This window comes from Leptodactylus fuscus, chromosome 2 (assembly GCF_031893055.1).
Source record: "Leptodactylus fuscus isolate aLepFus1 chromosome 2, aLepFus1.hap2, whole genome shotgun sequence".
NCBI lineage: Eukaryota > Metazoa > Chordata > Amphibia > Anura > Leptodactylidae > Leptodactylus > Leptodactylus fuscus.
Window position 1 is genome coordinate 281614749 of NC_134266.1, and position 16677 is coordinate 281631425.

General features: G+C 48.9%; 1 protein-coding gene across 1 annotated transcript in view; it reads left to right on the forward strand.

Annotated features, from left to right (window-relative positions):
- LOC142194227 (uncharacterized) overlaps positions 1 to 11325 on the forward strand; it is a 270460-nt gene extending 259135 nt beyond the window's left edge. The window contains 5 exon segments of the mRNA XM_075263244.1: positions 6225 to 6342; positions 6458 to 6524; positions 6527 to 6612; positions 6696 to 6819; positions 9607 to 11325. Of these exon segments, the coding sequence (XP_075119345.1) occupies positions 6225 to 6342; positions 6458 to 6524; positions 6527 to 6612; positions 6696 to 6819; positions 9607 to 10982 (1771 nt within the window). The 3' untranslated portion in view covers positions 10983 to 11325.
- The last annotated feature ends 5352 nt before the right edge of the window (positions 11326 to 16677 follow it).

Here is a 16677-nt window from a genome sequence, read left to right on the forward strand (position 1 = left end):
GCTACTGCCAACTAATGTATTGTGCAGACAAACGCAATGTGGATATTGAGAACCACACAGGAACCCAGGCACACACATATAGCAAATGGTATTAGAGTGCCGAGCGAGTGTCCAATCCAGTCTCCTTAAATAGAAAGAAGGCGGGACCGATCAGCAGCCCAGGTGCTTCAGGCTAGATGCCGATAGGCTGACACCAGTGTCAGTCAGCATGCCGACCACGCCTATCGGCTGCAAGGGTATTAACTCCATAGATGCTGGACTGCGCAGAGACAGTGGAACAGGTTGCGACTGTGATATCATGGCCACACCTGTCGCACAGTCCTAACACTACCCCCCCTCCATGGTGCAACGACGCCATGTGCTTCTGGACCACAAACAAAAATGGTGAGGAGTGAGCCAGACACGAACCCCTGGGGACAACTCCGTCCCAAAACTACGTCTGACGTCAGCTATTGCTCTCCTCCTGCTCTTGGCCTGTGTCATGGCAGAATGTATAAGCCGTGGACCTTTGCCATTAGGCACCGGATTTGGCAAATCAGGGGTGTGTACAAGTCCAGTCCCTTTATCCTTCCCAGATACTGTGCTTTCCCTAAGTCTAGGATTCAGATTTTCCCTATTTTTCCCTTGCGGGCAAAAACCCTCCCTGGCACCTGATGGCAGGGGACAATAAGACTTTTTTTGCAGCAAGGGAATTAACTCCATAGATGCTGGACGGCGCAGAGACAGTGGAACAAATTGCGACCCCTCCACGGCGCAACAACGCCATGCGCCTGCAGACCACAGTCCCATGTAAGCCCTCTCCTGCTGTATACAGTCCCATGTAAGCCCTCTCCTGCTGTATACAGTCCCATGTAAGCCCTCTCCTGCTGTATACAGTCCCATGTAAGCCCTCTCTTGCAGTATACAGTCCCATGTAAGCCCTCTCCTTACACTCCCATGTAAGCCCTCTCCTGCTGTATACAGTCCCATGTAAGCCCTCTCCTGCTGTATACAGTCCCATGTAAGCCCTCTCCTCCTGTATACAGCCCCATGTAAGCCCTCTCCTCCTGTATACACCCCCATGTAAGCCCTCTCCTCCTGTATACACCTCCATGTAAGCCCTCTACTCCTGTATACACCCCCATGTAAGCCCTCTCCTCCTGTATACACCCCCATGTAAGCCCTCTCCTCCTGTATACACCTCCATGTAAGCCCTCTCCTCCTGTATACACCCCATGTAAGCCCTCTCCTCCTGTATACACCCCCATGTAAGCCCTCTCCTCCTGTATACACCCCCATGTAAGCCCTCTCCTCCTGTATACACCCCCATGTAAGCCCTCTCCTCCTGTATACACCTCCATGTAAGCCCTCTCCTCCTGTATACACCTCCATGTAAGCCCTCTCCTCCTGTATACACCCCCATGTAAGCCCTCTCCTCCTGTATACAGTCCCATGTAAGCCCTCTCCTCCTGTATACAGCCCCATGTAAGCCCTCTCCTCCTGTAAACACCCCCATGTAAGCCCTCTCCTCCTGTATACACCCCCATGTAAGCCCTCTCCTCCTGTATACACCCCCATGTAAGCCCTCTCCTCCTGTATACACCCCATGTAAGCCCTCTCCTCCTGTATACACCCCCATGTAAGCCCTCTCCTCCTGTATACACCTCATGTAAGCCCTCTCCTCCTGTATACAGCCCCATGTAAGCCCTCTCCTCCTGTATACAGTCCCATGTAAGCCCTCTCCTCCTGTATACACCCCATGTAAGCCCTCTCCTCCTGTATACACCCCCATGTAAGCCCTCTCCTCCTGTATACACCTCATGTAAGCCCTCTCCTCCTGTATACAGCCCCATGTAAGCCCTCTCCTCCTGTATACAGTCCCATGTAAGCCCTCTCCTCCTGTATACAGCCCCATGTAAGCCCTCTCCTCCTGTATACAGTCCCATGAAAGCCCTCTCCTCCTGTATACAGTCCCATGTAAGCCCTCTCCTCCTGTATACAGTCACATGTAAGCCCTCTCCTCCTGTATACACCCCCATGTAAGCCCTCTCCTCCTGTATACACCCCCATGTAAGCCCTCTCCTCCTGTATACACCCCCATGTAAGCCCTCTCCTCCTGTATACACCCCCATGTAAGCCCTCTCCTCCTGTATACACCTCCATGTAAGCCCTCTCCTGCTGTATACAGTCCCATGTAAGCCCTCTCCTCCTGTATACAGCCCCATGTAAGCCCTCTCCTCCTGTATACAGTCCCATGTAAGCCCTCTCCTCCTGTATACAGTCCCATGTAAGCCCTCTCCTCCTGTATACACCCCATGTAAGCCCTCTCCTCCTGTATACACCTCCATGTAAGCCCTCTCCTCCTGTATACACCTCCATGTAAGCCCTCTCCTCCTGTATACACCCCCATGTAAGCCCTCTCCTCCTGTATACACCCCCATGTAAGCCCTCTCCTCCTGTATACACCCCCATGTAAGCCCTCTCCTCCTGTATACACCCCCATGTAAGCCCTCTCCTCCTGTATACAGCCCCATGTAAGCCCTCTCCTCCTGTATACACCTCCATGTAAGCCCTCTCCTCCTGTATACACCCCCATGTAAGCCCTCTCCTCCTGTATACACCTCCATGTAAGCCCTCTCCTCCTGTATACACCTCCATGTAAGCCCTCTCCTCCTGTATACACCTCCATGTAAGCCCTCTCCTCCTGTATACACCTCCATGTAAGCCCTCTCCTCCTGTATACACCTCCATGTAAGCCCTCTCCTCCTGTATACACCCCCATGTAACCCCTCTCCTCCTGTATACACCCCCATGTAAGCCCTCTCCTCCTGTATACAGTCCCATGAAAGCCCTCTCCTCCTGTATACAGTCCCATGAAAGCCCTCTCCTCCTGTATACACCTCCATGTAAGCCCTCTCCTCCTGTATACACCCCCATGTAAGCCCTCTCCTCCTGTATACACCCCCATGTAAGCCCTCTCCTCCTGTATACAGCCCCATGTAAGCCCTCTCCTCCTGTATACAGTCCCATGAAAGCCCTCTCCTCCTGTATACAGTCCCATGTAAGCCCTCTCCTCCTGCATACAGCCCCATGTAAGCCCTCTCCTCCTGCATACAGCCCCATGTAAGCCCTCTCCTCCTGTATACACCCCCATGTAAGCCCTCTCCTCCTGTATACACCCCCATGTAAGCCCTCTCCTCCTGTATACACCCCCATGTAAGCCCTCTCCTCCTGTATACACCCCCATGTAAGCCCTCTCCTCCTGTATACAGCCCCATGTAAGCCCTCTCCTCCTGTATACACCCCCATGTAAGCCCTCTCCTCCTGTATACAGTCCCATGAAAGCCCTCTCCTCCTGTATACACCTCCATGTAAGCCCTCTCCTCCTGTATACACCCCCATGTAAGCCCTCTCCTCCTGTATACACCCCCATGTAAGCCCTCTCCTCCTGTATACAGCCCCATGTAAGCCCTCTCCTCCTGTATACAGCCCCATGTAAGCCCTCTCCTCCTGTATACACCCCCATGTAAGCCCTCTCCTCCTGTATACAGCCCCATGTAAGCCCTCTCCTCCTGTATACAGCCCCATGTAAGCCCTCTCATCCTGTATACATCCCCATGTAAGCCCTCTCATCCTGTATACATCCCCATGTAAGCCCTCTCCTCCTGTATACACCCCCATGTAAGCCCTCTCCCCCTGTATACACCCCCATGTAAGCCCTCTCCTCCTGTATACATCCCCATGTAAGCCCTCTCCCCTGTATACACCCCATGTAAGCCCTCTCCTCCTGTATACAGCCCCATGTAAGCCCTCTCCTCCTGTATACAGCCCCATGTAAGCCCTCTCCTCCTGTATACACCCCCATGTAAGCCCTCTCCTCCTGTATACACCCCATGTAAGCCCTCTCCTCCTGTATACAGTCCCATGTAAGCCCTCTCCTCCTGTATACACCCCATGTAAGCCCTCTCCTCCTGTATACAGCCCCATGTAAGCCCTCTCCTCCTGTATACACCCCATGTAAGCCCTCTCCTCCTGTATACAGTCCCATGTAAGCCCTCTCCTCCTGTATACACCCCCATGTAAGCCCTCTCCTCCTGTATACACCCCCATGTAAGCCCTCTCCTCCTGTATACAGCCCCATGTAAGCCCTCTCCTCCTGTATACAGTCCCATGAAAGCCCTCTCCTCCTGTATACAGTCCCATGTAAGCCCTCTCCTCCTGCATACAGCCCCATGTAAGCCCTCTCCTCCTGTATACAGCCCCATGTAAGCCCTCTCCTCCTGTATACAGTCCCATGAAAGCCCTCTCCTCCTGTATACACCTCCATGTAAGCCCTCTCCTCCTGTATACACCCCCATGTAAGCCCTCTCCTCCTGTATACAGCCCCATGCAAGCCCTCTCCTCCTGTATACAGTCCCATGTAAGCCCTCTCCTCCTGCATACAGCCCCATGTAAGCCCTCTCCTCCTGCATACAGCCCCATGTAAGCCCTCTCCTCCTGTATACACCCCATGTAAGCCCTCTCCTCCTGTATACACCCCCATGTAAGCCCTCTCCTCCTGTATACACCCCCATGTAAGCCCTCTCCTCCTGTATACACCCCCATGTAAGCCCTCTCCTCCTGTATACACCCCCATGTAAGCCCTCTCCTCCTGTATACACCCCCATGTAAGCCCTCTCCTCCTGTATACACCCCCATGTAAGCCCTCTCCTCCTGTATACACCCCCATGTAAGCCCTCTCCTCCTGTATACAGCCCCATGTAAGCCCTCTGCTCCTGTATACACCCCCATGTAAGCCCTCTCCTCCTGTATACAGTCCCATGAAAGCCCTCTCCTCCTGTATACACCTCCATGTAAGCCCTCTCCTCCTGTATACACCCCCATGTAAGCCCTCTCCTCCTGTATACACCCCCATGTAAGCCCTCTCCTCCTGTATACAGCCCCATGTAAGCCCTCTCATCCTGTATACATCCCCATGTAAGCCCTCTCCTCCTGTATACACCCCCATGTAAGCCCTCTCCCCCTGTATACACCCCCATGTAAGCCCTCTCCCCCTGTATACACCCCCATGTAAGCCCTCTCCTCCTGTATACATCCCCATGTAAGCCCTCTCCCCCTGTATACACCCCATGTAAGCCCTCTCCTCCTGTATACAGTCCCATGAAAGCCCTCTCCTCCTGCATACAGTCCCATGTAAGCCCTCTCCTCCTGTATACATCCCCATGTAAGCCCTCTCCTCCTGTATACACCCCATGTAAGCCCTCTCCTCCTGTATACACCCCATGTAAGCCCTCTCCTCCTGTATACACCCCATGTAAGCCCTCTCCTCCTGTATACACCCCATGTAAGCCCTCTCCTCCTGTATACACCCCATGTAAGCCCTCTCCTCCTGTATACACCCCCATGTAAGCCCTCTCCTCCTGCATACAGCCCCATGTAAGCCCTCTCCTCCTGTATACACCCCCATGTAAGCCCTCTCCTCCTGTATACACCCCCATGTAAGCCCTCTCCTCCTGTATACACCCCCATGTAAGCCCTCTCCTCCTGTATACAGTCTCCCCCTCCTTATATACTGGTACAGCCTGTGGGAGGCCCCGCCCCTTCCGGTGACACGCCGGGTCACATGACTAGTGATGAGGAGGACGTGTGTGAGGTAGAGAGTGTCCTGCCCTGAAGAGTGAGGGGGTAAGTGAGGAGAGGAGGTGACCGGGAGCCCCGACACAATATGGGGGAGACCTGGGGGGAGAGAGGGAGGACTACAACTCCCAGCAGGCTGCACACTGGACACTACTGCGGGGACTTAGATAGTGGCTCCTTTTGTGCTGTCATGCAGATAATAATGTCTATTTCTGTGCTCATGTTGGTCTTACAGTATAAGGGGGGGGGGGGGACAGAGGATTTATTCCTGACTTTTGGCTTTATTCTTTGTATATGGAGCAGCCGCGGCCACATCTATGTGATAGAAGGGAAGGAGCCGTGGATATAACACTGCAGATATTGTAGACTTGTCTGTTCTGATGATATTCTCTGATGGATCAGAACAAGGGATTTACAGCAGTAATGTGAACATAGCCTAAGGCAGCAGCTTATATCAGTGATGTGTAAGACCTCTCCATTGTATACTTGGAGTATATTATATTCATATTTCTATAATAATTTCTATATAATATTATATTTCTCACTCGGCGTAGACATTTATTATTCCCTGATGGGATCTTACCCTCGTCCTCCTCGTTCTCCCTCAGGTACAAGACAATGGTCCTCTCCATCAGTGACCCACCAGGGATGGCCGAGGCCAGAAACCACATGTCTACCAGGATATTAGAGCTGGCCCTGGAGATCATCTCCTTGATCACTGGAGAGGTGAGAGTCTCACATGACATCACTCTTATCTCTAGGAATAAACCAGGGCAATGACTGGACAGGTGAAGGATTCTTAGACTCTCTGTAGTGACCTGTAGTGTCTCACCATACACAGGATTACACAGTAGTGAAGAAGTCGTCTGGTGAGTGTGTGACACCCCGTGTGTCAGGAGGATGGAGCAGGACCCCGAGCCTCCACCTCATTCACTGAGACATGAGCAGAAGATCCTAGAACTTACCAGCAGGATCACTGAGCTGCTGAGCGGAGAGGTGAGCGCTGCTGGGAATGCTGGGACATTATACAAGAACACCAAGGGAGGGCTCTGGGGATGACTGTGTCATTGTGTTGTCAGGTTCCTATAAGGTGTCAGGATGTCACTGTCTATTTCTCCATGGAGGAGTGGGAGTATTTAGAAGGACACAAGAATCTGTACAAGGAGGTGATGATGGAGGATCAGCAGCCCCTCACATCAGCAGGTAAGAGGAGACATTTCAGTCTGGACATATAGTGACTGTGCATTTCTTTATTAATGCATATCTAGAAATTTCTTTCAGCTGGAGATCACCTGTGTCGCTAATATGTGTTGGGGAGTGGAGATAGAGCTTAAAGCAGCACAGGCATGTTGGCCTCTAGTCCATCCTTTATGAAAGCAGCTGACATTGGAGCTGATGCCATCAGGCTATTTGCCCGGATTGTGTCCTTTTCTAATTCTGGCCAGATTAATTACTCAACAAGGCCTCAGACAGGCAAAGGGTTCTCCATTTTTTTGCAAACTCCTTTAGGAGGAATTAGAGGTCCTTTCATTGGAATAGGAGAGACCTCAGGAGAATAAGAAAGTTTTCCTCAACAAGAGTAACAAGGGCCTTATCTTTTCTCAGCTGGACAAGAGGAGTAAAGACCTTAAACAATGACACCGCCTTTCCAGTGGGGGAGAAGTTGTCTGCTTTTGATAGGGCCTGAGAAGACATTACTTCGAGCAAGTGCGTCTTCAAGAAGGATTCAAATTAGAGTTCACCTCTCTTCCTCCTTACCAAGCATCCAAGAGATCTGTAACAAAAAAAATGAGGGCTTTGCAGAAAGAAGTAATCTCCCAGATCCAGAAATGGGTGGCATTCCCAGCCCAAGAGGGAAAACTAGGGAGAGAATTTTACACCCCGCTTTTTGTGATCCAAAATCCAATTGGGAAGTTCAGAGTGATGATAAATCTCAATTCTTCTGACAAATTCCTATACAAAGTACAAAAGGTTCAGGCTGGAGACTGTCTTCCACCATCTTTTACCAGATTGTTGAACGGGATCCCTAGATGTGGAGGATGACTCTTATCATGTCCCGATTCATGCTTTCTTCCAAAGATTTCTGAGGCTAGCACTGTGGATAAACCATTTCCTTTTGCACTTACTATATTGTGCCTTTCGCTTTAGGTCATCTCAGGTGGTGGCTTTTTTTCATCTTCACGGCTGTTGTTGGTCCCTTATCTAGACGACTTCCTTTTTATTTTGTCTTCTCCTTTGGAATCTGCAGACCATTGCCACCACCTCTGTGCAACCTTGGGGAGACTGGGGTGGAAGTTAATAACTTTCCTGGGTATAGAGTTAGATTCTTCCTGATGGAAGTCCTTTCTTTCCAAGGATAAGGTTATAGGATTAACATATAAGGCATCCACAATTTTTGTCGTCAGATGGACCCAATTTGATTTCTGTCCTTTTTCAAAGAGAAATCTTTGGTCTATGGAATGGCTCCCTCCAGTTATTTGGATTTGGGGTTTCACCTCTCATCCAAGACAAAAGTTTCCCCTTCATGGTGAATAAACCTGGAAAACCTTGTGTCCGGCATCCCCTGCTCCATTTGGATCGTGGATACTAGTCTTTAGGGTTGGGGAGGGGTTAATTTAGGAGAGGAATTTTGGCAGGGCAGATGGTCATTTGCAGTCAGGAGCTCCTCGTCAAATTTGATGGAGTTAATGGCAGTACAGAAGAATATTCTGGCTGCTAAGCATCTGGTCCAGGGCAGACACCTGAAGACCCTGTCAGACGATGTTACTGTTGTGGCATATATAATATTACCAGTGGGGACCAGATCTCAGCCTCTTTTGGACCTCTCAAATTCAAGTCTAAAGGTTATTCTAATGTGAATGGTCAACTACTAGCACAGGGCAGTGCAGGGAGTGGCACTAAGTAATTAGCGTAGTGTCTGGAGAGAACCATAAGCCTGGCTTCTCATTTACCAGGGATTAGAGGGAGGAGAGTTTAGTAAATGAAATGCGAATAGTTGAAGTTATCAAGATAAGATGGGACCAGGACGATAATGAGTCTGTTATGGTTTCCATCTTAGCAATAGAGCAGATTTGGAAGATGTTCTTTAGGTGCAAGTGAGTGAATATCGGGCGTAAAGGACATATCGAAGATAGACGTTACTACAAGACAGTGAGCGTGATACCTCAGAGTTATGGTGATTCAATACACTGAATAGAAATATCAGGTTTAGTAAAGTTAGTAGATAGAAACGCCAAACCCATAACACCTATAAAGAGGACCTTTCATGGTTTGTGGCACAGGCAGTTCTATATACTGCTGAATTCAGTGCACTGTCGGCTTTCTCGATCTGTGCCACGGGTAAAGAGCTAGCGGTGCCGGTACCATAGCTCTTTACAGTCAGAAGGGCGTTCCTGACAGTTTGTCAGGAAGGTCCTTCTCCACAGCAGTGCCTATCGTGCTGTACAGTGTGAGCGGGGAGGAACGCCCCCTCCCCTCCTGATAATATTGATCTATGGACGAACACTTTGAGCAGAGGGAGGGGGCGTTCCTCCCCGCTTGCACTGTACAGCGCGATAAGCGCTGCTGTGGAGAAGGACGTTCCTGACAAACTGTCAGGAACGCCCTTCTGACTGTAAAGAGCTATGGTACCAGCACCGCTAGCTCTTTACCCGGGGCACAGATTGAGAATGCCAACAGTGCGCTGAATTCAGCAGTATATAGAACTGCCTGTGCCCCAAACCATGAAAGGTCCTTTTTAAGTAAATTAATACTATAAGGAGCAATAGTCGGGAATAGGTATTCCTAGGAACACTTATTCCCTTAAATCTGCCCCATTGTGTAGATCTGTACACACATATGTATGAGCTATCTCGATATCACCGCATTGTTGTTTCTCTGCTTGCATCTCATCACAGCTCATAGTACATGGATATTCTAAGCCCAGCTCTTATCTGGTGTCTGTGGTGCAACACATTTTGCTCATTGTTTTAATATGAATTTCTTCTTCAGGTGAACATAAAATAAGTGACTGCCATGGACCTCCCATGTTATCTACCAGTCGTGAAGGAGAAGATGATCCACCACAAACTGGCCAAGAAACAACTGGACATAGACCGGGTGAAATGTTTCCATGTTCTAAATGTGGAAAGCATTTTGAAAAGAAATCTAATCTTAATAGACATTTGAAGATTCATAGAGATGATCGGCCATTTATATGTTCATTATGTGGGAAATCTTTTAAAAAGAAATCTTATCTTTCCAACCACGTGAAGACTCACAGAGATTATCGGCCATTTACATGTTCAGAATGCAAGAAATCTTTTATTAGTAAATTGATTCTTGATGAGCATCAGAGAACTCACACAGGAGAGAAGCCATATTCATGTACTAAATGTAGAAAGTTTTTTATCCATAAGTCTACTCTTGTTACACATCAGAGAATACATACGGGGGAGAAACCGTATTCATGTAATGAATGTGGAAAACGGTTTAGACGGAACGCTGGTCTAAGTAAACATCGGCGAATTCACACAGGGGAAAAGCCATATTCATGTATTGAATGTGGGAAAAGGTTTACACAAAAATCAGCACTGAATAAACATTGGAGAATTCACACAGGGGAGAAACCATTTCCATGTACTGAATGTGGGAAGTGTTTTAGAAAGAAAGATAGTCTTGAGCGCCACCAGAGAACTCACACAGGGTTGAAACCATTTTCATGCTCAGAATGTGAAGAATCTTTTAACCATAAATCAAGTCTTGTTACACATCAGAGAATTCACACGGGAGAGAAACCATATTCATGCTCAGAATGTGGGAAATGCTTTAGCCAAAAATGTAGTCTGGCAAGCCATCTGAAAATTCACACAGGCGAGAAGCCATTTTCATGTTCTGAATGTGGGAAATGTTTTACCAAGAAGGTTCACCTTCAGTGCCACCAGAGAATCCACACAGGAGAGAAGCCTTTTTCGTGTTCAGAATGCGGGCAGTGTTTCAGCCGAAAATTACTTTTGGATATACATTGTAGAATCCACACAGGCGAGAAGCCATTTTCATGTTCAGAATGCGGAAAGTGTTTTAGACACAAATCCCTTCTGGATACACATTGGATGATCCACACGGGAGAGAAGCCATTCTCATGCTCAGAATGCGGGAAGTGTTTTATCAAGAAGATTCACCTTCAGTGCCATCAGAGAATTCACACAGGAGAGAAGCCATTTTCATGCTCAGAATGCGGGAAGTGTTTTGGATGCAAATCACTTCTGAATACACATTGTAAAATCCACACAGGCGAGAAGCCATTTTCATGCTTAGAATGTGGGAAGTGTTTCATCAAGAAAGCTCACCTTGTACGTCACCAGAAGACTCACTCGAGGGAAAAGTAACTTTTATGTTCTGAATGCGAGAAATGCTTTATCTAGAAGATGGATTGGGTGGCGTTCACACAGGGGAGAATACGTTTTCATGTTTGCTGGACATAGGTGACATATATATAGCTGGGCTTCACTGCACAAGTGCCCAAGGTCTGGCACCGGGACGACATTAAGAAAGGCTATTTGGGGCAATAAACCCATAAGGACCTGTGGTGTACTAATTTGGACTTTAATACAGTGATACTTAGAGCTGATTGTACTCACAAAAATTGGCACCTCCGGGTAGGCCGGAGATGGCTTCCTATTCACCTAAGGCACCGTGGACCGGCCCTACATGTAGACAGTAAAATCTACTGCATATTTTTTTGTCATGAACCATACCCCAATAAATCAGGGCTGTTCCCCATTGTAGAAAGATTTGCAAGCTTGTCCCAAATTTGTGTATGTGTACGGTGTAGTGATCAAATGGAGACGTAGTCCAGACTCTCATGTAACAACATAGAAGAAAAAGAGAAAATTCCTTTGTTTCATTGTTCACTATGTAAGTTAGAAGCAGCCCCATATCTGCTCTGTAATGTCTTAAGTCCAGTGACCTCCTTTTTTTTATTTACTTGAGAACCAGAATGTGAGGCCTCCTCCTACTGAAAGGAGAGTACCTCAGGATAGGCCATCAGAATTAGATGTGCGGGGGATCCCTGGCAGATCTCCGGTGCTGTATAAACTGTAGTGGTGAGTGTAGGTCCCGTTACAGTCTCTGTACTGGAGATACGCAGTGGTTTCAGGTGTTGGGGTTCACCGCTGGTCTAATAGTGATGGCCTATCCTGAGAAAGTGGATAACTCCTTGAGGCAGGTGCCCCACGTGGTTTAAATACCATGGTAGAAAATAAACACAAATCCCATCCCCATTTTGCGGTAAAATACGTGCAGCGGACGCGTTGCAATTTCAAAAACTGTCACGGCTTCCCTATGGGTATAACTGAAACAGAGAGTCCGCAAAGGAAACCTCTGTGAAATATCTGTGCAAAGAGCTATAGGAACGACCGCGATGTAGCTTTTCCCACATTGTTTTTTTGCTGCAGGACCCTATGTATTGAGATAGTCAGGACCTATAAGTACCTGGGCGTGCTCCTCAATAATAAACTAGACTGGGCTGACCACCTGGAGGCGCTGCAGAGAAAGGGCCACAGCAGGCTCTACCTGCTCAGGAGGCTGAGGGCCTTCGGAGTCCAGGGGCCACTTCTTAGGGCCTTCTTCAACTCTGTGGTTGCCTCAGCCATCTTTTTCGGTGTGGCCGGCTGGGGGCGCTGTATATCAACCAGGGACAGAAATAGACTTGACAGGCTGATCAGGAGGGCCAGCTCTGTCCTGGGGAGCCCCTTGGACCCAGTACAGGTGGTGGGTGACAGAAGGATACTGTCCGTGGTGACCTCCATGCAGGAGAACAAATCCCACCCCATGTATGGGACCTTGATGGGACTCGGCACACTGTAAGTGACCGTCTGCTTCACCCCAAGTGTGAGAAGGAGCTATCGCACGTCCTTCCTTCCAACCGCGACCAGGCTGTATAATCTACATCAGACCAAGCGCAGACACTCCGCACAGAGAAATAATGATTATGACGATGACCATGAAGTCTTCCTCTTTCTCTTCCGTTTTTCCTTAGCTGCTATGGACTCCTAGTATATCTTCTCTTCTCAGCATATGCGTGTCTACGTCTGTATTATATTACTGTGTATTATCCTGACGCCCTCTATTGGTGTGCACATACTGAGGCAATACAGATTTACATATTCTTCCCATGATCCCTTGCACAGTGGAGCGCTAATGGCTTAATAAGACTCCACACACCTATATGGTGGTCTCTCCCCAAGGAGTAACGATATCCCCCCTGAACATAGCACAGAGCTGTGATGGAAGAGACCCCGTCTCTTCATGTGATGTCACACCGCCTGTCTGTACTTTCGGTTCAGGGGCTCATCCTGTATACAGTCCCATGTAAGTCGTCTCCTCCTGTATACAGTCCCATGTAAACCCTCTCCTCCTGTATACAGTCCCATGTAAGCCCTCTCCCCCTGTATACAGTCCTATGTAAGCCCTCTCCTCCTGTATATGTAATGTCCCAGTACTGCTCATCCCATTCCCTTTAATAGTCCTTGCAGACCGAGATGGTATGGACATTTGCATATAAGGTAAAGAGATTCCTCCCCCTTCATTCCTTCTATATATTTCTATTTTACCAGAGCCAGCACACATAGGGGTCTATTAATGCGCCATCTTGTGGATGTTTTGTGAACTACACCTGCCTATACTTGCCATTGTAATTTGAGTTGCCACTGTGAAGGAGTGTCCATTATGATCAGGTGACCTTCAGGACCAATCAAGCTCCCTTGACTGGCCTGGAGGAGGAGGAGTTACAGCCCCCTCTAGGGGAGTTGGGGACCTTTTGTCTTGTTCTTTTGTGTGGAGCTAGCTGTAGACACAGACATGTGGAGCTGAAAATAGCAGCCAAGTCTCAAGTCTCACTCCAAACAGAGATGGCTTTTCCTCTGTACTCAAGATTCTCCTCAGAGAGTGTTTTCCTCTGAAGCTCGAAGCCTACAAGCACTAAAGTTGACGGACCTGGTTATCCATAAATCTGGGACCTAACACGTATCTCTCTATTCAAGTAAGTCTTTGGGACAAATTTATATTTAAGAAGCCCATAGCTAGTCTGGCAGAAATTGAGGGTTTTCCCGCTGCTGACAATTCTCACTCCTCTCCTACATACGTGTACCCAGTTTGTTGAGGACTAACCCCCTGGATACAGGCTATCTTTACAAGTATATACAAGTTTAACTACCCAAGCAACTACTAATTAAACTATCCAAAGCATTCCTGCTCCAAACTCTATCACAGGGGTAGGGAACCTTTGGCTCTCCAGCTGCTGTGAAACTACAACTCCCAACATGCTCCACTCAGTTCCATGTGAGTTCCAAGAACAGCAGAGCAAGTGTGCATGCTGGGAGTTGTAGTTTTGCAACAGCTGGAGAGCCGTACGTTCCCTACCCCTGCTCTATCACCTGCTTAATTGGACACTACCTACAAAGATCGCTGTATTGTATGTGAAGAATTACTCCATATGTACATTTGTATTACCTTGTCCTGCTAGTAAAAGAGCAACGGCTACCCCCGAGACCTGGTTGTCTGTTGTCATTGTCAGATATCACGTGGGGATGGGTAGTCGGGGACATCAAAAGGAGATTTTGTGCACATTTGGGACCCAGGGACCCCCTGAAAGCCGGCCACATCTGATATATTACCCGTGATACCAGCCCTGGCCCTCCTGAGTGTTACATATACACCCCCATGTAAGCCCTCTCCTCCTGTATACACCCCCATGTAAGCCCTCTCCTCCTGTATACAGTCCCATGTAAGCCCTCTCCTCCTGTATACACCCCCATGTAAGCCCTCTCCTCCTGTATACACCCCATGTAATCCCTCTCCTCCTGTATACACCCCATGTAAGCCCTCTCCTTCTGTATACACCCCCATGTAAGCCCTCTCCTCCTGTATACACCCCCATGTAAGCCCTCTCCTCCTGTATACACCCCCATGTAAGCCCTCTCGTCCTGTATACACCCCCATGTAAGCCCTCTCCTCCTGTATACAGTCCCATGTAAGCCCTCTCCTCCTGTATACACCCCCATGTAAGCCCTCTCCTCCTGTATACACCCCCATGTAAGCCCTCTCCTCCTGTATACACCCCATGTAAGCCCTCTCCTCCTGTATACACCCCCATGTAAGCCCTCTCCTCCTGTATACACCCCCATGTAAGCCCTCTCCTCCTGTATACACCCCCATGTAAGCCCTCTCCTCCTGTATACACCTCCATGTAAGCCCTCTCCTCCTGTATACAGCCCCATGTAAGCCCTCTCCTCCTGTATACACCCCCATGTAAGCCCTCTCCTCCTGTATACACCCCCATGTAAGCCCTCTCCTCCTGTATACACCCCCATGTAAGCCCTCTCGTCCTGTATACACCCCCATGTAAGCCCTCTCCTCCTGTATACAGTCCTATGTAAGCCCTCTCCTCCTGTATACAGTCCCATGTAAGCCCTCTCCTCCTGTATACACCCCCATGTAAGCCCTCTCCTCCTGTATACACCCCATGTAAGCCCTCTCCTCCTGTATACACCCCCATGTAAGCCCTCTCCTCCTGTATACACCCCCATGTAAGCCCTCTCCTCCTGTATACAGTCCCATGTAAGCCCTCTCCTCCTGTATACACCCCCATGTAAGCCCTCTCCTCCTGTATACACCCCATGTAAGCCCTCTCCTCCTGTATACACCCCCATGTAAGCCCTCTCCTCCTGTATACAGTCCCATGTAAGCCCTCTCCTCCTGTATACACCCCCATGTAAGCCCTCTCCTCCTGTATACACCCCATGTAAGCCCTCTCCTCCTGTATACACCCCCATGTAAGCCCTCTCCTCCTGTATACAGTCCCATGTAAGCCCTCTCCTCCTGTATACACCCCCATGTAAGCCCTCTCCTCCTGTATACACCCCCATGTAAGCCCTCTCCTCCTGTATACACCCCCATGTAAGCCCTCTCCTCCTGTATACACCTCCATGTAAGCCCTCTCCTCCTGTATACACCCCCATGTAAGCCCTCTCCTCCTGTATACAGTCTCCCCCTCCTTATATACTGGTACAGCCTGTGGGAGGCCCCGCCCCTTCCGGTGACACGCCGGGTCACATGACTAGTGATGAGGAGGACGTGTGTGAGGTAGAGAGTGTCCTGCCCTGAAGAGTGAGGGGGTAAGTGAGGAGAGGAGGTGACCGGGAGCCCCGACACAATATGGGGGAGACCTGGGGGGAGAGAGGGAGGACTACAACTCCCAGCAGGCTGCACACTGGACACTACTGCGGGGACTTAGATAGTGGCTCCTTTTGTGCTGTCATGCAGATAATAATGTCTATTTCTGTGCTCATGTTGGTCTTACAGTATAAGGGGGGGGGGGGACAGAGGATTTATTCCTGACTTTTGGCTTTATTCTTTGTATATGGAGCAGCCGCGGCCACATCTATGTGATAGAAGGGAAGGAGCTGTGGATATAACACTGCAGATATTGTAGACTTGTCTGTTCTGATGATATTCTCTGATGGATCAGAACAAGGGACTCGCAGCAATAATGTGAACATAGCCTAACGCTTGCCATATATACTCGAGTATAAGCTGACCTGAATATAAGTCAAGGCCCCTAATTTTACTACAAAAAACTGGGAAAACTTATTGACTCGAGTATAAGCCAAAGGGGGGGAGATGCAGCAGCTACTGGAAAATATCAAAAATGAAAATGGTCGGAGGTTTTGGGTGCAGTAGTTGCTGGGGAAGGGGAGGGGGTGTTTTGGTGTCTGTCTGCCCCTTCCCTGAGCTTGAGGACTGGGTTTTTCCCCCACTTGGAATTCAGCCTGGCTGACTATAGGGGATCTGCAGTGCTGCTATTAACCCCTTCCCGACGGAACAGGAGCACTGCAGATCCCCTATATTCAGTAGACACAGGGAGACCTAATGTGTTTATGTTTCACAGTAATTTTCTACTTTTCTATGTATTCTGTATTGTCATAGACCCCCCCCCCCCCCTTAAAAAAAAATTATATTTTTTTTTCTTTTTGCTGACTCGAGTATAAGCCAAGGGGGGCTTTTTCAGCACAAAAACTGGGC